General features: G+C 44.5%; 1 protein-coding gene across 1 annotated transcript in view; it reads right to left on the reverse strand.

The window, feature by feature from the left end:
* kcnh2b (potassium voltage-gated channel, subfamily H (eag-related), member 2b) overlaps positions 1-15990 on the reverse strand; it is a 296712-nt gene that overhangs the window by 13182 nt on the left and 267540 nt on the right. The window contains exons 14-16 of the mRNA XM_087845832.1: positions 7208-7460; positions 4401-4594; positions 1442-1544 (exon numbers count right to left, since the gene is read on the reverse strand). Of these exons, the coding sequence (XP_087701958.1) occupies positions 1442-1544; positions 4401-4594; positions 7208-7460 (550 nt within the window). The remainder of the gene's footprint in view (positions 1-1441; positions 1545-4400; positions 4595-7207; positions 7461-15990) is intronic.

Raw genomic sequence — 15990 nt, forward strand, 5'->3', positions numbered from 1 at the left:
TTTATCACCTATTCAGGTTGTAAATCGTGTTTTTAAAAAGTAACTAAGTAACTAAGTAATTAATTACTTTTGAAAATAAGTAATCAGTAAAGTAACGGGATTACTTTTTTGGGGAAGTAATCAGTAATTAGTTACTGATTACTATTTTCAAGTAACTTGACCTACACTGCTTCTGAAATCAAACTGGGAGCTGATTCCAGAGGAGTGGGACAGTTGAAGCCTCCCATTCTACTTTTAGAAACTCTGTTATTATAACGTGGTACACTATGGGGTCTTTGATGTACGGTTATTCAAAATTTCTATGTGAGAAGAAGGATTTTGACAGGGAGCCAATGAAAAGGAGCCAGTATGGGAAGAAGATGGCGTCTTTGGTCCTGTCACTGCAGCTTTTGAGCTTTTAGAACAGCCTGACAATAAGGAATGTGTCATGCTCCGCGGCCCGGTGTCCGAGGAGCTGATGGGATGCCCACGCCCACGGGTGTGGCTGTTAACTCCACACCTGCATCCCATCTCAGGCGATTATCAGGTGGACTATTTGATCCAGCCCAGCCAGCTGCTCCACGCCAGTCCGCTAGTCGTCTCACAGCGGTAACGTACACCCACGGGAAGGCGGTTGTGAAAACCCTCATTTACCTGAGCAAACGCTAATCTTTTCCTTTGCGCTCAGGTAACAGCTCGGCGTGTTTTTGAGCCGCCTGGATCGCCTCCGGTACCGATCGCCTCTACTTTCCTGGAGCTCCCCCGCGGACCCTCACCCCTCCCTCCGGCTCCCACGGCCCCGCTTTGACTGTAAGACTCATACTCTCCCCCACGTATGCTGCTACTCATCCCCCGGTCCCTTGGTTTTTCTAGTTTCTCGCGTGTTTTCCTTTGACCCTTCCGGGACACCTTTAGCTGAAATAAAGTTTATTTTTCGTACTCCTGTGCGTGTTGTCTCTGCTTCTGGGTCCAGCTTGTGTACTGAACTTTGGTTCATGACAGAATGTTCCAGCACTGAAGTAATAAATGCATTAACTAGCTTTTCAATGTCACTTTGAGACAGCATGTTTCTATTTTAGAGCTATTGCACACATAAAAGAAAGCAGTCCTGTGTGTTAAAGGACACATCCTGGTTAAAAATAGCTCCAAGATTTCTGGCTGTGTTACTGGAGTCATGCTAATGTCATGATCTAATTAAGCACATGAGATTTTTAGAGTCAGCTACAATCATCTCAGCTTTGTCTGAATTTAAAGGAGAAAACGACCTGTCACGCAGGCGCTTACACATTTACAACATGCCTGTAGTTTATCTAACTGCTTTGTGTAACCGGGGTTCATAAACAGGAAAACTGGCTCCTAATAATAATGATGTCCAAGGGAGGCGTGTACAGAATAACACAGTAAACATTCAGCAGAGTAACGGTGAAACACTGACTGATGAGACCCAGGGAGGACGGGTTACCTTTTTCTGTGCGTCTTCTGAATGATAGTTTACGTCTCCTTAACTTGTTGAACCCACCAGAGTTGGAGTCGTCACTGCTGGGAGAACCTGGGATCATGTTGGTCTGAAATATAAAACAGCGTTCATCATTGGAGGAGAAGTGTGGTGATTTGTAAAATCAATATTCTTTGCAATGGATGGAATAAAGATACCATCATACCTGCAGCCAGACACAACGCCACACTGTAGCTTATTAGCTCAGAGTCTTGAAAAAATGCTGTTATTAATAGACTTATTTCCTGAGTCGCATCAATATGCAGTGTGTGTGCACGCGTGTGTTCTCTACTCTATTTCCTTTCTCAGCAGGCACCGACGGCGTGCCAACGCTGCGGCTTCCACGGCAACAAAAGGAGAAATGTGGCTGCAAATCCAAAGCAGCTTGTCGACAAAGCAAAGACACACCGTGCAGAATGATTTCACTCACAACCAGAACAAGCCCGGGGACGTAAAGGCTGTTTTTACCCAGGTTCTGCCTGAGTACGAGCAACAATGAGACAGACAGCATCAGGTAGCTGCACCTGCTATCAGCAGCAGCAGCTACCCATCCCTTTCTTAACCGCTTGTCCAGCAGTCATAGTGTTCACACCCTGAACAGGTCACCAGTCCACCGTTCATATTCCTACAGCACCTGCACCTCTGCTCAACCATCCACTGACAGTTTGATGCGTATAGCAACAAAATAACCAGCTCCTGTTGTCTGCTGTGGACGGTAAAGACAGGAAAACAAAGGCTTCTTCCTGTGAATGAAGCTCAAAGTTCTGCACATCTTGTTGGATTTTCTCATTTTTGTTTTACAAAATGATAATAATAAGAATAATAAAAAAGTAGGACTTATGTTAGGCATTAATAACAGTCTGAAACACTTGGGCAGGTTTTGTCAGGATCTGGAGACTCGACTGGAAAATTCCATCAGGTAGTGATGTGTCCTGTGTGTCGAAGCGTCGAATCGTGTGTCGGGTAATCTCGGGGGCGTTTCTGTGAAGCGCGTATCGAGGCTATGCAGTGACGTTCGAGGCCTCGCGAGCAGTCCGTACCACGTGACTGATTCAGGGACTGGTTCACCGGTTCACGCCAGATTCGAAATAAAATGGGCAGAAAACACAGCTGATTTCCCATCACACTGTGTTGTGGAATTGGATTACGTACGTGTTACATAGTTACTTGAGCATTTCTTCTTTGATGGAACCAGGAAGGAAGAGATTTTTTGTTTTATTTTATCTCTCCTAATAAAGTATGCACACAGTAATAAATATCACAAATGATAAGCACCATAATATAAATAAACAACACTACAGATCCTATAATCTGATTTCTGTCTTTTAGTTTATTAAAAAGTGAAGCGCCAAATACTAGTTTGTGTCATTATCCAGATGTACATAAGCATGATTACACAGGTACTAGCGGGTTTTGATTATCGATTAAAATCGATTCTAGCTTGGATAACGTGATATCGATTCATTAAAATCCTGAATCGATTTTTAATATAAATATTACTACATTTCAACCACCACCAAACAGCTAAAACAGTAAATGAGAGCAGGTACATCGATTCTGCACAAAGACGTAAACACAAAGCGCTGACGCATCAGAATCAGTGAGATGTCGCCTTTCTCACCAGACAGCACGGACACGGTCGGGGCTGAAAGCCGACAGCTCACTGATTCTAATCTAAGGCATCTGCTGTGATGCTCACACATTAGATAAAGTCTCGAAAGTGTCAGCTTTCTTTTTATAGTTATAAAAATATGCAAATGTACTGATCTATGATCTGAATTATACTATTGACTGACTGTCTGAGGCTAACAGTTACACAATCATACCAAAACTCTGTCCTGATAGTTTCCACTTTCTCTTTTGTATCACACATACTGAGACAATATTCGGGATAAATAACCAAGAAAACAATTTATTTATTCAGTTTAGAGGTTTACACTTCATTATAATCACAGAGCCTTCACTTGAATTGTCCACTTGATGGCGCAGTAGAGCAAATGAATCATCACAATGCTTCGAACCATGAGTCGACCATTTGGGTGGAAAGCTTCAGTTCATCATGAGGCTTCATCTCACCATCACTACCATCGGGCACCTGAGTTCCTTGGTCTCCACCCCTGGGCGGAGCCATCATCCCTGCTGCAGTCCTGCACACCTGAGACTGATTCAGGGCAATCAGGTTGAGGATTTAAGGCCCCCTCAGACTCTCCTTCACCGCCAGTTCGTCAACGACCTCACGTTGGTATTGACTCTACGTTGCTATCGCCCTCAACCTCAGCTCTCTGTGGATCATCTTCATATTCAGGAAAAATACGAGGACCCTCACCTGCCTACTCACCACCTTGGACACAGCGGCACTCAGGTTTGCCAGCCTCTCCCCTACTCCCCTGGACTATCGCTGCCTCTCCCTCAAAGCGAGCTTCACGCCGGTCACCAGTAAGCACTATCAGTCAGTTTCACCTCTGCTTGGATACCCCGCACCTGCCGCCTTCTTAACCCTGTTCTCTTTTCTTCCCAGACGCAACCGCTCCGTTCCCGTCGCAACCTGCTAGACCCCCGTTCACCCCCGCTGTCACACGGTTACATCATTAGCGACACCCTGCCACATATTCACTTGTTGACTAAATAATAAACGCTGCAAAACGTTGAGCCGTCTCTGTTGTGGTTATCTGCAATCAACTCCGATCGAGCTATCGGCCCGTGGCCATTGTGACAGGTTTCATTTCACAGTCATAGTTGTCTTTTTGTGATCACACCAGCTTCCATCCCACAACCACAAAAACCCATCAGCTGGTCGTCAATACAAAAACAGAATTTTGAAAATAAACTTTGGCTTCACTGATATTATTTATGTATTTCGATTATGAACCGAGCCACTCTTATGAGGCTTTATTGGCGTCTGCTGTGGGAGGAGTTTGAAACTCACGTCTCTGAGGTTGAAGGTGATTTCCAGGTTGTTCCAGAAGTGATCTCCAAACTCAGGATACATGTCCAGCACCTCCTGAACATCTTCTCTCAGAATCTTATGAAGGTCGCAGTATGTTAGAGCCCTCACATCAGCGTTGGATTTACCGGGTCGGTGATACAGGTTGATGGGCTCGCCGAAGATGTCGTTCTTCCCTGGGAAGGGAGGAAAGAACAGAAAAGCACGTATTTGATTGTTGATCTTATACAAGCAGTCAACAAAGCAATATTGTGATGCATCAGGTGGAGCTGTAAGAACCTTTTATTGGACTTAAATGTCAGCTGTGTGAATCATATTTTAAATCTCAGTGAATATAGCAAATAAAGTTTGTTTCCAAAGCAGAAACATCTGTTCTAATTTGGTTTCAATGTATCTGTTTACAAATGAGTGCATGAAGTTAACTGATTGTTTTTATAGGGTAAGAAAGAAAGATGTGTGATGCCTGCACACTCCACACCTACATGCATGTTACTTAAAAAGATCGATCAGTGTCTTGTTGCAGGGAGCTACAGCTTGTGTCATGTATGTGGAGCAGTGCTGCTGTTACCAGTAGATGGCAGAACCAGCTCATGCTTATGTGGCTGTGTTAGGCAAGCTTCAGGAAACAGAAACTCCTGTGCACTGTGTTGTCTAGCACAGTAAATACTGCAGTTTTTATAGATTTAAAATTTAAAACTCTTGTTTTATCAAGTCACCTGTGACCTCACAGTTACCAAGGAGACACATTATTATATACATTCTCCAGCCGTTTTGTTAAGTACACTTGTTCGCCTGCTCATTAACGTAAACATCTAATCTGACAGTCACATGGTAGCAGCGATCAAGACGACTTGCTGAGGTTTTAACCGAGCATCAGCACGTGACAAACAATGTTCCCTCTAATGTTTCACGTGTCTGAGCGAACACACAAACTCCCTGAGCGGTCCTTGGACCACTGTGAGCGACGTGTGCACTGTGGTCACGCCAGCATCGAATCATCCAAGTTACATGTTTATTAAAGTAATCAAATTACAACATTTATGTTAGACTACTTTTAATTAACTGCTTTAGCCCACTTACAATGAAAATGTAAAAAAATCTTGTTCCTGACCTGTGTAGCATGTTATCACTATTGGAAGGAAAAATAACTTGAACTCCAATTTTGAAAGTACAACTTTCTTTTTTTATAAAGCTCTGACTGTATTATGAGTCTGTGGTCTGGGAGAGAGTCTGTAACTCTGTCTGCAAATACAGTAAATAATGACCAATGTTGGGCAATTAATTATATAGTTACTTCTTCAAAAAAGTAACTGAGTTGTGCAAACAACAAAGTGTTTTGCAGCTGTTTACCTAAAAATGCAGCCAAGGCATTTTTTAACAAACATTTCAAACTATTTACAGAACAATCAGCTGTTCTGCATCAAATCTGATGTCACACAAATTATTTGTGCCACTCCAAAAAATCATTTCTGTCCACTATGAGATGAAGGAGAACAACAGCCTGATACCTGCAGGCCTGACAGCAGCAGATGTATCACTGCTGTAACACCTGTAACATTCAGCAGTCGCCTCATTGTTCGGACACACACAACAAAACTACACTCACTTCACAAGATTTGCGCTAAAAGTCTCAAATCTCTCACATCTCAAACACGCCGTCACTCCTAAAACTTCCCCCTGTTTCTTAACAACTAGATGCCACGTTGCCATATCATTTTTTGATTGGTCGACATGGTACTTTTTTGGACGAATAGGAAAGGTGGAGGGTGGGGTTTGTTTTTGCTCACAGGCTTTCGAGCGTTTTCCTTATAAAACGTTTCGTTACGTTACGTTTCTTCCCGCAGTAAATATAAACAACGACAGTATTCAGGAACAAAACCAAACATTGCAGATATTTTATCATAACTCTGGTTTTACGTGGCCGATCAACACAATTTAAAAACTGGTATAAAGTCCACACTTTTCCCGTCAGTTGTTCCGTCTGTCCTGCTCACATCTCCAATGGTTGTACACGTTGTCATTAACGTGGCTTCACTCCACATCAGCCGCTTTGCTAAAACACCGGTGTCGGCACATAAGGACGCTGTCAGAGCCTGTCAGCCACGTTGATTAGCTGCGTATATACGAATGTGAATCACATCATTGGCTGGACTATAGGATAAGGTGGCATCGTTCTGATCCCATACGGGAGCAGCCAGTCACTGACTAACACTGCAAAACAGGATTGTTAAATATTAATTTTAATTTCAATTCAGGTTAGATTTCTTTTGTGTGCAACACAGATTTTCTGTGCGCAGAGACCGTGCCAGCTTAGAGGGAACATTGGTGACAACATGATTGTTGGTGGGCCGGTATTTCTCCCCACACTATTCCAGGGTTTACAGAGAATGGGCCAACAAAGAGAACATTTCCAGCGATTGGATGTCGTCTGGATGAGTCAGAGGAGCATCTCTGAAAGCACAACATGAAGCAGAAGAGGGCAGAAGGGCTACAGCAGCAGAAGACCACACAGGTGTCGCTCCGGTCGACTAAGAAGAGCAAACTGAAGACACACTTTACTCTTTACATGCTCCCCAAAATTGGACATTTGAAGGTTGGAAAAATGAAGCCTGGTCTGATGAGTCTTGATTTCTGCTGCAACGCCCTTTGGCATGAACAACATGAAAACATGGATCCGTAGTATCCGGATCTGGGTAGTTCCTGGTGATAATAAACATTGTGCTATCGCTGTTGTCACGCTGCCTCTCTCTACAAGTGTCAGTGAAGCATGAATATCCTCATTCATTTACCCAAGATGGCGACCACCACGTCTCCCCTCAGTATCTCTATGGATCCTCTGGATATGAAGTAGAGGGCGGTCAGGACGTCGCCAGCGTGGACCAGCGTATCACCCGGGGGCGCGTGGGTAGTCTTGAACTTCATGGCCAGCGCTCTGAGGCAGCCCTTCGTGGAGCCTTTAAAAGCCTTGCAGTTCTGCAGCAACGTCCGGTTAAGGTGGAGGCAGATATCAGCCTGGAGACACTCAGGGAAACCTTTCAGCACCTGGGGAGGAGAAGCAGGGAGACACGAGGAAAATAAAGAGGTGAATGAACGTAGACGATAAAAAGATGCAAAATAAAGAGCGAAAGGAAGGTAAAGTAGAAGGAGGACGAAAGGAGAAGGCAAGAGAAGAAGAGAGGTGGGGTGGATAGACGCTATTAGCAGCGACTGAATGATATGTCAAGTTCAGAACATAAAGCAAATGTCACGTAAATGTCACAGATTATGGAATAAAAAGAGGAGCCTTTACTGTCTTTATCACCTTCATCCCTGGTGGGAAACACTCACGGGACATTAGCCTTTTACTGTTATTACACCTCTCCACAAATGAACATGACAAACTAAACTATCTGTACATTTATCATGAGTAAGTAAGTTCTAAGCCTCAGAGACATCCCAGCATGAATTTAACCTCCACGTATCAGACGAGCGTGAGCAGCACTGATTGAGAAAGTGCCTCGGCATTGATTTTCTTTCCTCATGTTTTTGAACTACAGTGCAAATGTTCAAACGATATGTCAGCAAGACTATCAGAACAGAGTCAGCAGGCCCACAGAGTGTAATTAATATGAAGAATTGGAGAAACTTTAATGAGCTCACTGCGAGCGTGGAAGGCTGTTTCTGAGCAGCAGACTCTGGGCTTCTCTCGGAGCTCCCTGGCTGACTTCACAGAGCTGAACTGCACCTAGAACACCCACACTGCTTTTCTCCCTCACCGTTTCGCTCACTTTCATCCATTTCAAGCTCTTCATTTCAGCCTCCGCTGCCCACCCTCTTTATCTCCCGCTGCCCATTTCTCCCCATCCTCATCTGACTCTCTCTTTATTGCCCAATAAAGGTATGCTAAGCAGCCCTGTTTGTAACCTCTTTCTATCTTTTATCACACTTCAGGGAGCTTTACCAGACGCAAAGCCTCTGAACTGTTTCAAGGCTCTGTTTGTTGTTGTGATATAGTTTGTGGCCTCTTTTGCTGAAAAAGTGAAATTTTGGCTATTCAAAGTTACAGTACAAAGGCCTCTGTCCTCAAAGACCCCAAATACCTTATCTATGCACACAGAATATAAACACAAAGGCAGATTAAATCATGTGCATCAGCAGTGGAGGTAGGTCTCCTCTTGCTCTCTGAGGCTGCCTTCAATAAGCATGAACCTCCTGAGAATAGCAGGGCAGAGAGTAGCAGCCTCGAGCCTGAACTCAGTGTTTCAGTGAGCGGAGAGAAAACCAACCTGAAACTGTTACAGCATCAGGAACACAAACGATACCTTCAGTTCTCTTGCACCTATAAAGCATGCAGATGTTTAATATTCAACAAGTGGGTGGTGCTGCGTGTATGTGGCTCCTACTGAGTAACTGAAAAATGATTTGGATACATTTGTGATCATTTTTATGATTAATAACAATAATTAGCAGCTGTGATCTGTTTATACCCAGGTAGCTGTTACAAAGACTGACGTTTCCATCAGGCTCAGCTGTAGCTTTTATTTAGTGCTAATTAACAAATGTTAGCCTGCAGACTTGCTAAATTAGGATATGTTAGCGTTTAGCACAAAGCACTGCTGCACTGGTGTTTATGACTGCAGAGCAATGGTGTGATCTTCGAGAACACTCACTTCTCTATTCTGTCTGCCTTACCCTTTGGCAACTACAGCCAGTTGCCAACCTGGATATCCAAACGTGTGCAGTCCAACTCGATTGCAATCACTCAGATTGATGAAGGTTTGCAAATAATTGCTGTAGAATTTGTAAATGCAGAGAGATTGGCAACATGTTGCAATCAATCCTCACCGATCTGTCACATGTCTGTTTGCAGCAGGACACTTGATTCAACTGGCTGCCAACTGGCTCATAGTCCTATATAAAAGCAAGGTTGCTAAGCACCTGTGTTATTTTGTGTCTAACAGCTACTACATCACTGTTTGTGGATCATTTTTACCTTTTACCCTACAGCAATACATACGGAGAAAAACCCAACAATCATATGACCCCCTATGAGCAAACACTTTGGCGACAGTGTGAAGGAAAAACTCCCTTTTAACAGGAAGAAACCTCCAGCAGAACCAGGCTCAGGGAGGGGCGGGGCCATCTGCTGTGATTGGTTGGGGTGAGAGAAGGAAGACAGGATAAAGACATGCTGTAGAAGAGAGACAGAGATTCATATTTGTTTGACCACGTAACCATGACAGACAGAAAAAAGTATAAACTAAGAGGCCATTTAACACTATTTGGCTGCAACTTGGAAGTTGAGACATGGCCGAGCTGGAGGAGTGACAGACAGTTTATTCAAAAATGAGTGGGCTACCTCTCATGACACAAGAGCAGAGCCACACTTCATTTGTGGCTGTGGCATCTGAGAGTCTAGTCAATGAGTTCTGATTGAACGAGAATAAATATTTCAAAAGTTTCGCTAAAGGAAGTCGAAGCTCCACGAGCAAACACAAACAACTGTGGCTGGCAAGTCTCTTTCAGTTTTGGTGAGCATGCAGTAGGTGAGCATTAACAGAGTACCACCAAATACAGAGAGTGACTGAAGAAGGAAAGATCTGAAGTTTCACAATAACTAAATTACTGTTCTTTCCTCCTTCGTACAGTTGAAAGGACTCGCTTTATTACAGAATCTGATCTAAATGTTAAAGAGGCCCTCCCACCCTGTGGATGGTAAAGAGCTCCTCCCACCCTGTGGATGGTAAAGAGCTCCTCCCACCCTGTGGATGGTAAAGAGCTCCTCCCACCCTGTGGATGGTAAAGAGCTCCTCCCACCCTGTGATTGGTAAAGAGCTCCTCCCACCCTGTGGATGTTTAAGAGCCCCGCCCACCCTGTAGATGTTAAAGAGCTCCTCCCACCCTGTGGATGTTAAAGAGCCCCTCCCACCCTGTGGATGTTTAAGAGCCCCGCCCACCCTGTGGATGTTAAAGAGCCCCTCCCACACTGTGGATGTTAAAGAGCTCCTCCCACCCTGTGGATGGTAAAGAGCTCCTCCCACCCTGTGGATGGTAAAGAGCTCCTCCCACCCTGTGGATGGTAAAGAGCTCCTCCCACCCTGTGGATGTTTAAGAGCCCCGCCCACCCTGTAGATGTTAAAGAGCTCCTCCCACCCTGTGGATGTTAAAGAGCTCCTCCCACCCTGTGGATGTTTAAGAGCCCCGCCCACCCTGTGGATGTTAAAGAGCCCCTCCCACACTGTGGATGTTAAAGAGCCCCTCCCACCCTGTGGATGTTTAAGAGCCCCGCCCACCCTGTGGATGTTAAAGAGCCCCTCCCACACTGTGGATGTTAAAGAGCCCCTCCCACACTTTGGATGTTAAATAGCCCCTCCCACACTGTGGATGTTTAAGAGCCCCTCCCACACTTTGGATGTTAAATAGCCCTCCCACACTGTGGATGTTAAATAGCCCCTCCCACACTTTGGATGTTAAAGAGCCCCTCCTACACTGTGAATGTTAAATACCCCTCCCACACTGTGGATGTTAAAGAGCCCCTCCCACACTGTGGATGTTTAAGAGCCCCTCCCACACTTTGGATGTTAAATAGCCCCTCCCACATTTTGGATGTTAAATACCCCTCCCGCACTGTGGATGTTAAAGAGCCCCTCCCACACTGTGGATGTTTAAGAGCCCCTCCCACACTTTGGATGTTAAAGAGCTCCTCCCACCCTGTGGATGGTAAAGAGCTCCTCCCACCCTGTGGATGTTTAAGAGCCCCGCCCACCCTGTAGATGTTAAAGAGCTCCTCCCACCCTGTGGATGTTAAAGAGCCCCTCCCACCCTGTGGATGTTTAAGAGCCCCGCCCACCCTGTGGATGTTAAAGAGCCCCTCCCACACTTTGGATGTTAAAGAGCTCCTCCCACCCTGTGGATGTTAAAGAGCCCCTCCCACCCTGTGGATGTTTAAGAGCCCCGCCCACCCTGTGGATGTTAAAGAGCCCCTCCCACACTTTGGATGTTAAAGAGCCCCTCCCACACTGTGGATGTTAAAGAGCCCCTCCCACACTTTGGATGTTAAAGAGCCCCGCCCACCCTGTGGATGTTTAAGAGTCCCTCCCACACTTTGGATGTTAAATAGCCCCTCCCACACTGTGGATGTTTAACAGCCCCTCACACACTTTGGATGTTAAATAGCCCCCCCACACTTTGGATGTTAAATACCCCTCCCACACTGTGGATGTTAAAGAGCCCCTCCCACATTTTGGATGTTAAATAGCCCCTCCCACACTTTGGATGTTAAATACCCCTCCCACACTGTGGATGTTAAAGAGCCCCTCCCACACTTTGGATGTTAAATAGCCCCTCCCACACTGTGGATGTTAAAGAGCCCCTCCCACATTTTGGATGTTAAATAGCCCCTCCCACACTTTGGATGTTAAATACCCCTCCCACACTGTGGATGTTAAAGAGCCCCTCCCACACTGTGGATGTTTAACAGCCCCTCACACACTTTGGATGTTAAATAGCCCCCCCACACTTTGGATGTTAAATACCCCTCCCACACTGTGGATGTTAAAGAGCCCCTCCCACATTTTGGATGTTAAATAGCCCCTCCCACACTTTGGATGTTAAATACCCCTCCCACACTGTGGATGTTAAAGAGCCCCTCCCACACTGTGGATGTTTAAGAGCCCCTCCCACACTTTGGATGTTAAAGAGCCCCTCCCACACTGTGGATGTTTAAGAGCCCCTCCCACACTTTGGATGTTAAAGAGCCCCTCCTACACTGTGGCTGTTAAAGAGCCCCTCCCACACTGTGGATGTTTAAGAGCCCCTCCCACACTTTGGATGTTAAATACCCCTCCCACACTGTGGATGTTAAAGAGCCCCTCCCACACTTTGGATGTTAAATAGCCCCTCCCACACTTTGGATGTTAAATACCCCTCCCACACTGTGGATGTTAAAGAGCCCCTCCTACACTGTGGCTGTTAAAGAGCCCCTCCCACACTGTGGATGTTTAAGAGCCCCTCCCACACTGTGGATGTTAAAGAGCCCCTCCCACACTGTGGATGTTTAAGAGCCCCACCCACCCTGTGAACGTTAAAGAGCCCCTCCCACCTTGTGGATGGAGGGATGGATTTTAAACAGCAGCCAGCTTCATAGGCCTCATCTCTTTTTTTTGGAACTTTCTTAATGAGTATTGTAAAAAAACCGTGTCCCATCTGTTATTACAGTTTTTCTCCATTGGTTTGGCTCATTTCTTTAAACAGAAATTACATTCTCAAAACTTTAAGATCATTTGGCAAAACACTCTTACAGTTTAGCACAACACTATAGCTCACCTGCAAAAGCTCATATCTCTTCCAAAACTGTTCACTCAGGCTTCAATCTAAATCCCTTTCTCATTTAAACAGTCAGTGTCTCCAAAATGGCAAAGATCCTTCTCAATAGCTTTGGCTCATTTCTCGACACAGATCGGACATTCTCATCATTCTTGGTGCTTTTGTCAAAATAAACCTGGATGGTTGATCACAACAACATGGTCCACCTGCAAAAGCTCATACCTCCCCTAAAACAGTTCACTCATGTGTCAAAACTACATTTCTTTCTGATCTGAATAGTCAGTGCCCCCAAAATGCATCGTCCCTTTGGCATTGTGTGAGTACTGCCATACAAAATGTTTAGATGTTTTGTCACTATGGCAGAGGACCAACAATATACAACAGAAAAGAGTAGCCTCCAAGGTTTGACATCACAGATTGCACTCACACTACCAAGGAAATGATAACCATTTTTTATTCACACGCAAAAGAAAGTTTCATACATATGTAAAAAGAAAATGTACATTACAGTAGTAAATTGTATGAACACAAAATCAAAAAACAAGGACTTATTCAGTGGTCGCTGTACTCATTCTCCCGCTGCACAGTGACTGGAATACTTCTCTAAACTGTATAAATTATGTAATTCCATAGTTTACAGTAATTTGTTCAATATATTTCTTGTCATATTTAGTATCAAAACATTCCACTAGTCCTCTCCACCTGCTAGTATAGACCTACTACTGTAGGCAGATGCACACAAAATCTCTACAGTAAGTTATACATTTTTTGCCTCACGCACAGTGCCCTGTCCTATACAACATATAATTCCATCATAGATTACATAGAGTACATACCTGTTTTCCCTGCGAAAGGTTTGGATGATGGAGGAGACTGTAGAGCGAGGCACATTAGGCTGCACTCGACGACCTGCCTCTGCCATTGTGAGGCCATGGTTTATGACATGGTCTATAATTGTGGCCCGAATTTCATTCAGGACAGCACAGTGTCTTCGCGCTCCTCTTCCCCCTATTCCTCCACCACGCATTCTCAGTCCTCCTCCTCCTCCTCTTCTTCTTCTTCTTCTTCTTCTTCTTCTTCTTCCTTGAGGAAGAACTTCCCCTTGTCCGTTTGCTTGGCCTTGTCTATCCATGTTCAGAGATCGGACTGGCTCTGGTCAAGCTCTATATATCTGTGTTTGGCAGCACACAATCATGGAGCACACCTGTGTGTGACACCTAGTTTCACCTGACTGTCAATGACTGTCATCAATTTATCAAATATTCAAAGAAATTCATATATGGTATTCATGGTATTATGTTCTTGACCAATTTTGACAATTGAACAGACGGTTGTGCATGCGAGTACTTATACAATGAAATCATGCTGACATGTTTTGGAGAGAATGATCATTAGACTGAGAATCAACTAATCAGTTTAGATCTACAAGATCTATTCATTTGGAAAATGTGCTACATGTGGGCTAACTGTATAATTGTAGGCTACTTGTACTTAATCATTTGCAAAGATGCACTGAGACAATTGAGACATGTACTAAGGCATTTGCCATTTGATAAAATGAATGAGAAATGCCATTCTGTTGTGAACATTTGCCAAGAGGTTTGGAGGTTTGTCCATGTTATTTTGAGAATGTAATTTCTGTTTCAAGAAATGAGCCAAACCAATGGAGAAAAACTGTAACGGACATATTGTTGCTGTGTCAGCTGTGCCTACAGTAGGAACACAGGATACTAAAGCAGGATTTCATAGGGCAGGTCTGCCTTCATGAATATCTTTGTATTTATTCTTTATCATTTATTTATATCCTCTTGCCACAGAGGGCGAGGGGGTAATAACATGGATACGATTCTCTCTGTCACATAAAAAATGTACTTTGATGCAAATAATTCTCATAATGTAAGAAGCAAACTAAAAGAAGCCAAACTGAAAGGTGCTCAGTGATTTAGTCATTTGCTATTCTCTGATTTCTTAGATTTTCCTTCCTGTGTGTTTGTCACAGTTGAATGAACAGAGCAAGTTTACATATGAGACAAAGACAACACAAATAAATGCAACATGTCGTTTCTAAAAGAGGATTTCATTTATCCAAACCTACCTGGCCCCGTGTGAAAAACGACTGCGCCCTAAACAGAAACGACTTCATCAAAACAGAGCTGCTTCTCCCTGATTAACGTTAACAGACTCGTTTCTTTCTCCTTCCTCCCACTTTGATCTCAGTGCTCCTGCAGCTTTCAGCTTCACATCAGAGCCGCGTTGTTATTCTCGCCCATCTTCGTGAATGAAAGAGGTCACAGCTGATTAAATGTGGAGGCAGACTGACAAAGTCTGCTCCACACAATCATAATAATGACTACGGTAAACAAGCTCAAATCCGGCCTTCAAGAGAGCAACACGACGTGGGGAGAAGAAAGGGGCCGAGCAGGGTGATGAGCAAACCTGATTCCTCTCTACTTCACTGACTTACTCATTACGCTGAAATGAAACAGCACTGATGGAGCGTTATGTTTGCACTGGGACTTTGCACCCAAACAGAGCTCCTCTGTGCTCGTCCACGACTACACAGCCAGTGATGGGCTGCTGGTTGGGCTCTGACTGGTAGGTTTTACAATTAATTTAGATGCTGGATGAAGTTATGAGCAGATATACTTATGAGTAGGGATGGGTACGGTGTCTGGTGCCATGATGGCACCGGTTCTGTCATAAACGGTAGTAACCAGACCGAAAAGCTGCACACATTTTGGTGCTTTTTTTTCCTGAGCTGTGATACACTTTAGATTCTAGCCAATCATTTTACGTTTCCGAGGATAGTAGGCGGGTCCAGGTACGTACGCTCTTTTAGAGCAGAGCTACAGATTAAAAATGCCCAAGGCGAAGCGGTCAAAGTCTGGCTGTACTTCACAGCAAAAGATGCAAACTCAGCAGCTGCAACAAGTGCTTTAAGCTGATACTGTGATACTGTCAAAGGAGGTAACTCCTCAAATCCGATGAAACACCTGGCGACGCATAGCGTTTTTTTTAAAAGCCGAGAAATGCGCCGTATTTGATAGCTTGCTGCGAGACCTCACACCGAGCGCATCTACTGCGGGTGTGGTGCCTGTTATCGGACCCGGAGTTAGCAACATCCCCCAAAAACCCGAAGAGGAGAGTCCTGGCCCCTAGCCCTGCCAGTGTAGCAGAAATGATGAGGATGATGATGCAGCAGCAGCCGTTCTTCTCTGCGTGAGTAGCTTAATGTTGTTCGTGTGTAATTTACGTTGAGTAGGCTAAC

This window comes from Neolamprologus brichardi, chromosome 9, assembly GCF_056152115.1.
Source record: "Neolamprologus brichardi isolate AB-2024 chromosome 9, ASM5615211v1, whole genome shotgun sequence".
Classification (NCBI taxonomy): Eukaryota; Metazoa; Chordata; class Actinopteri; order Cichliformes; family Cichlidae; genus Neolamprologus; species Neolamprologus brichardi.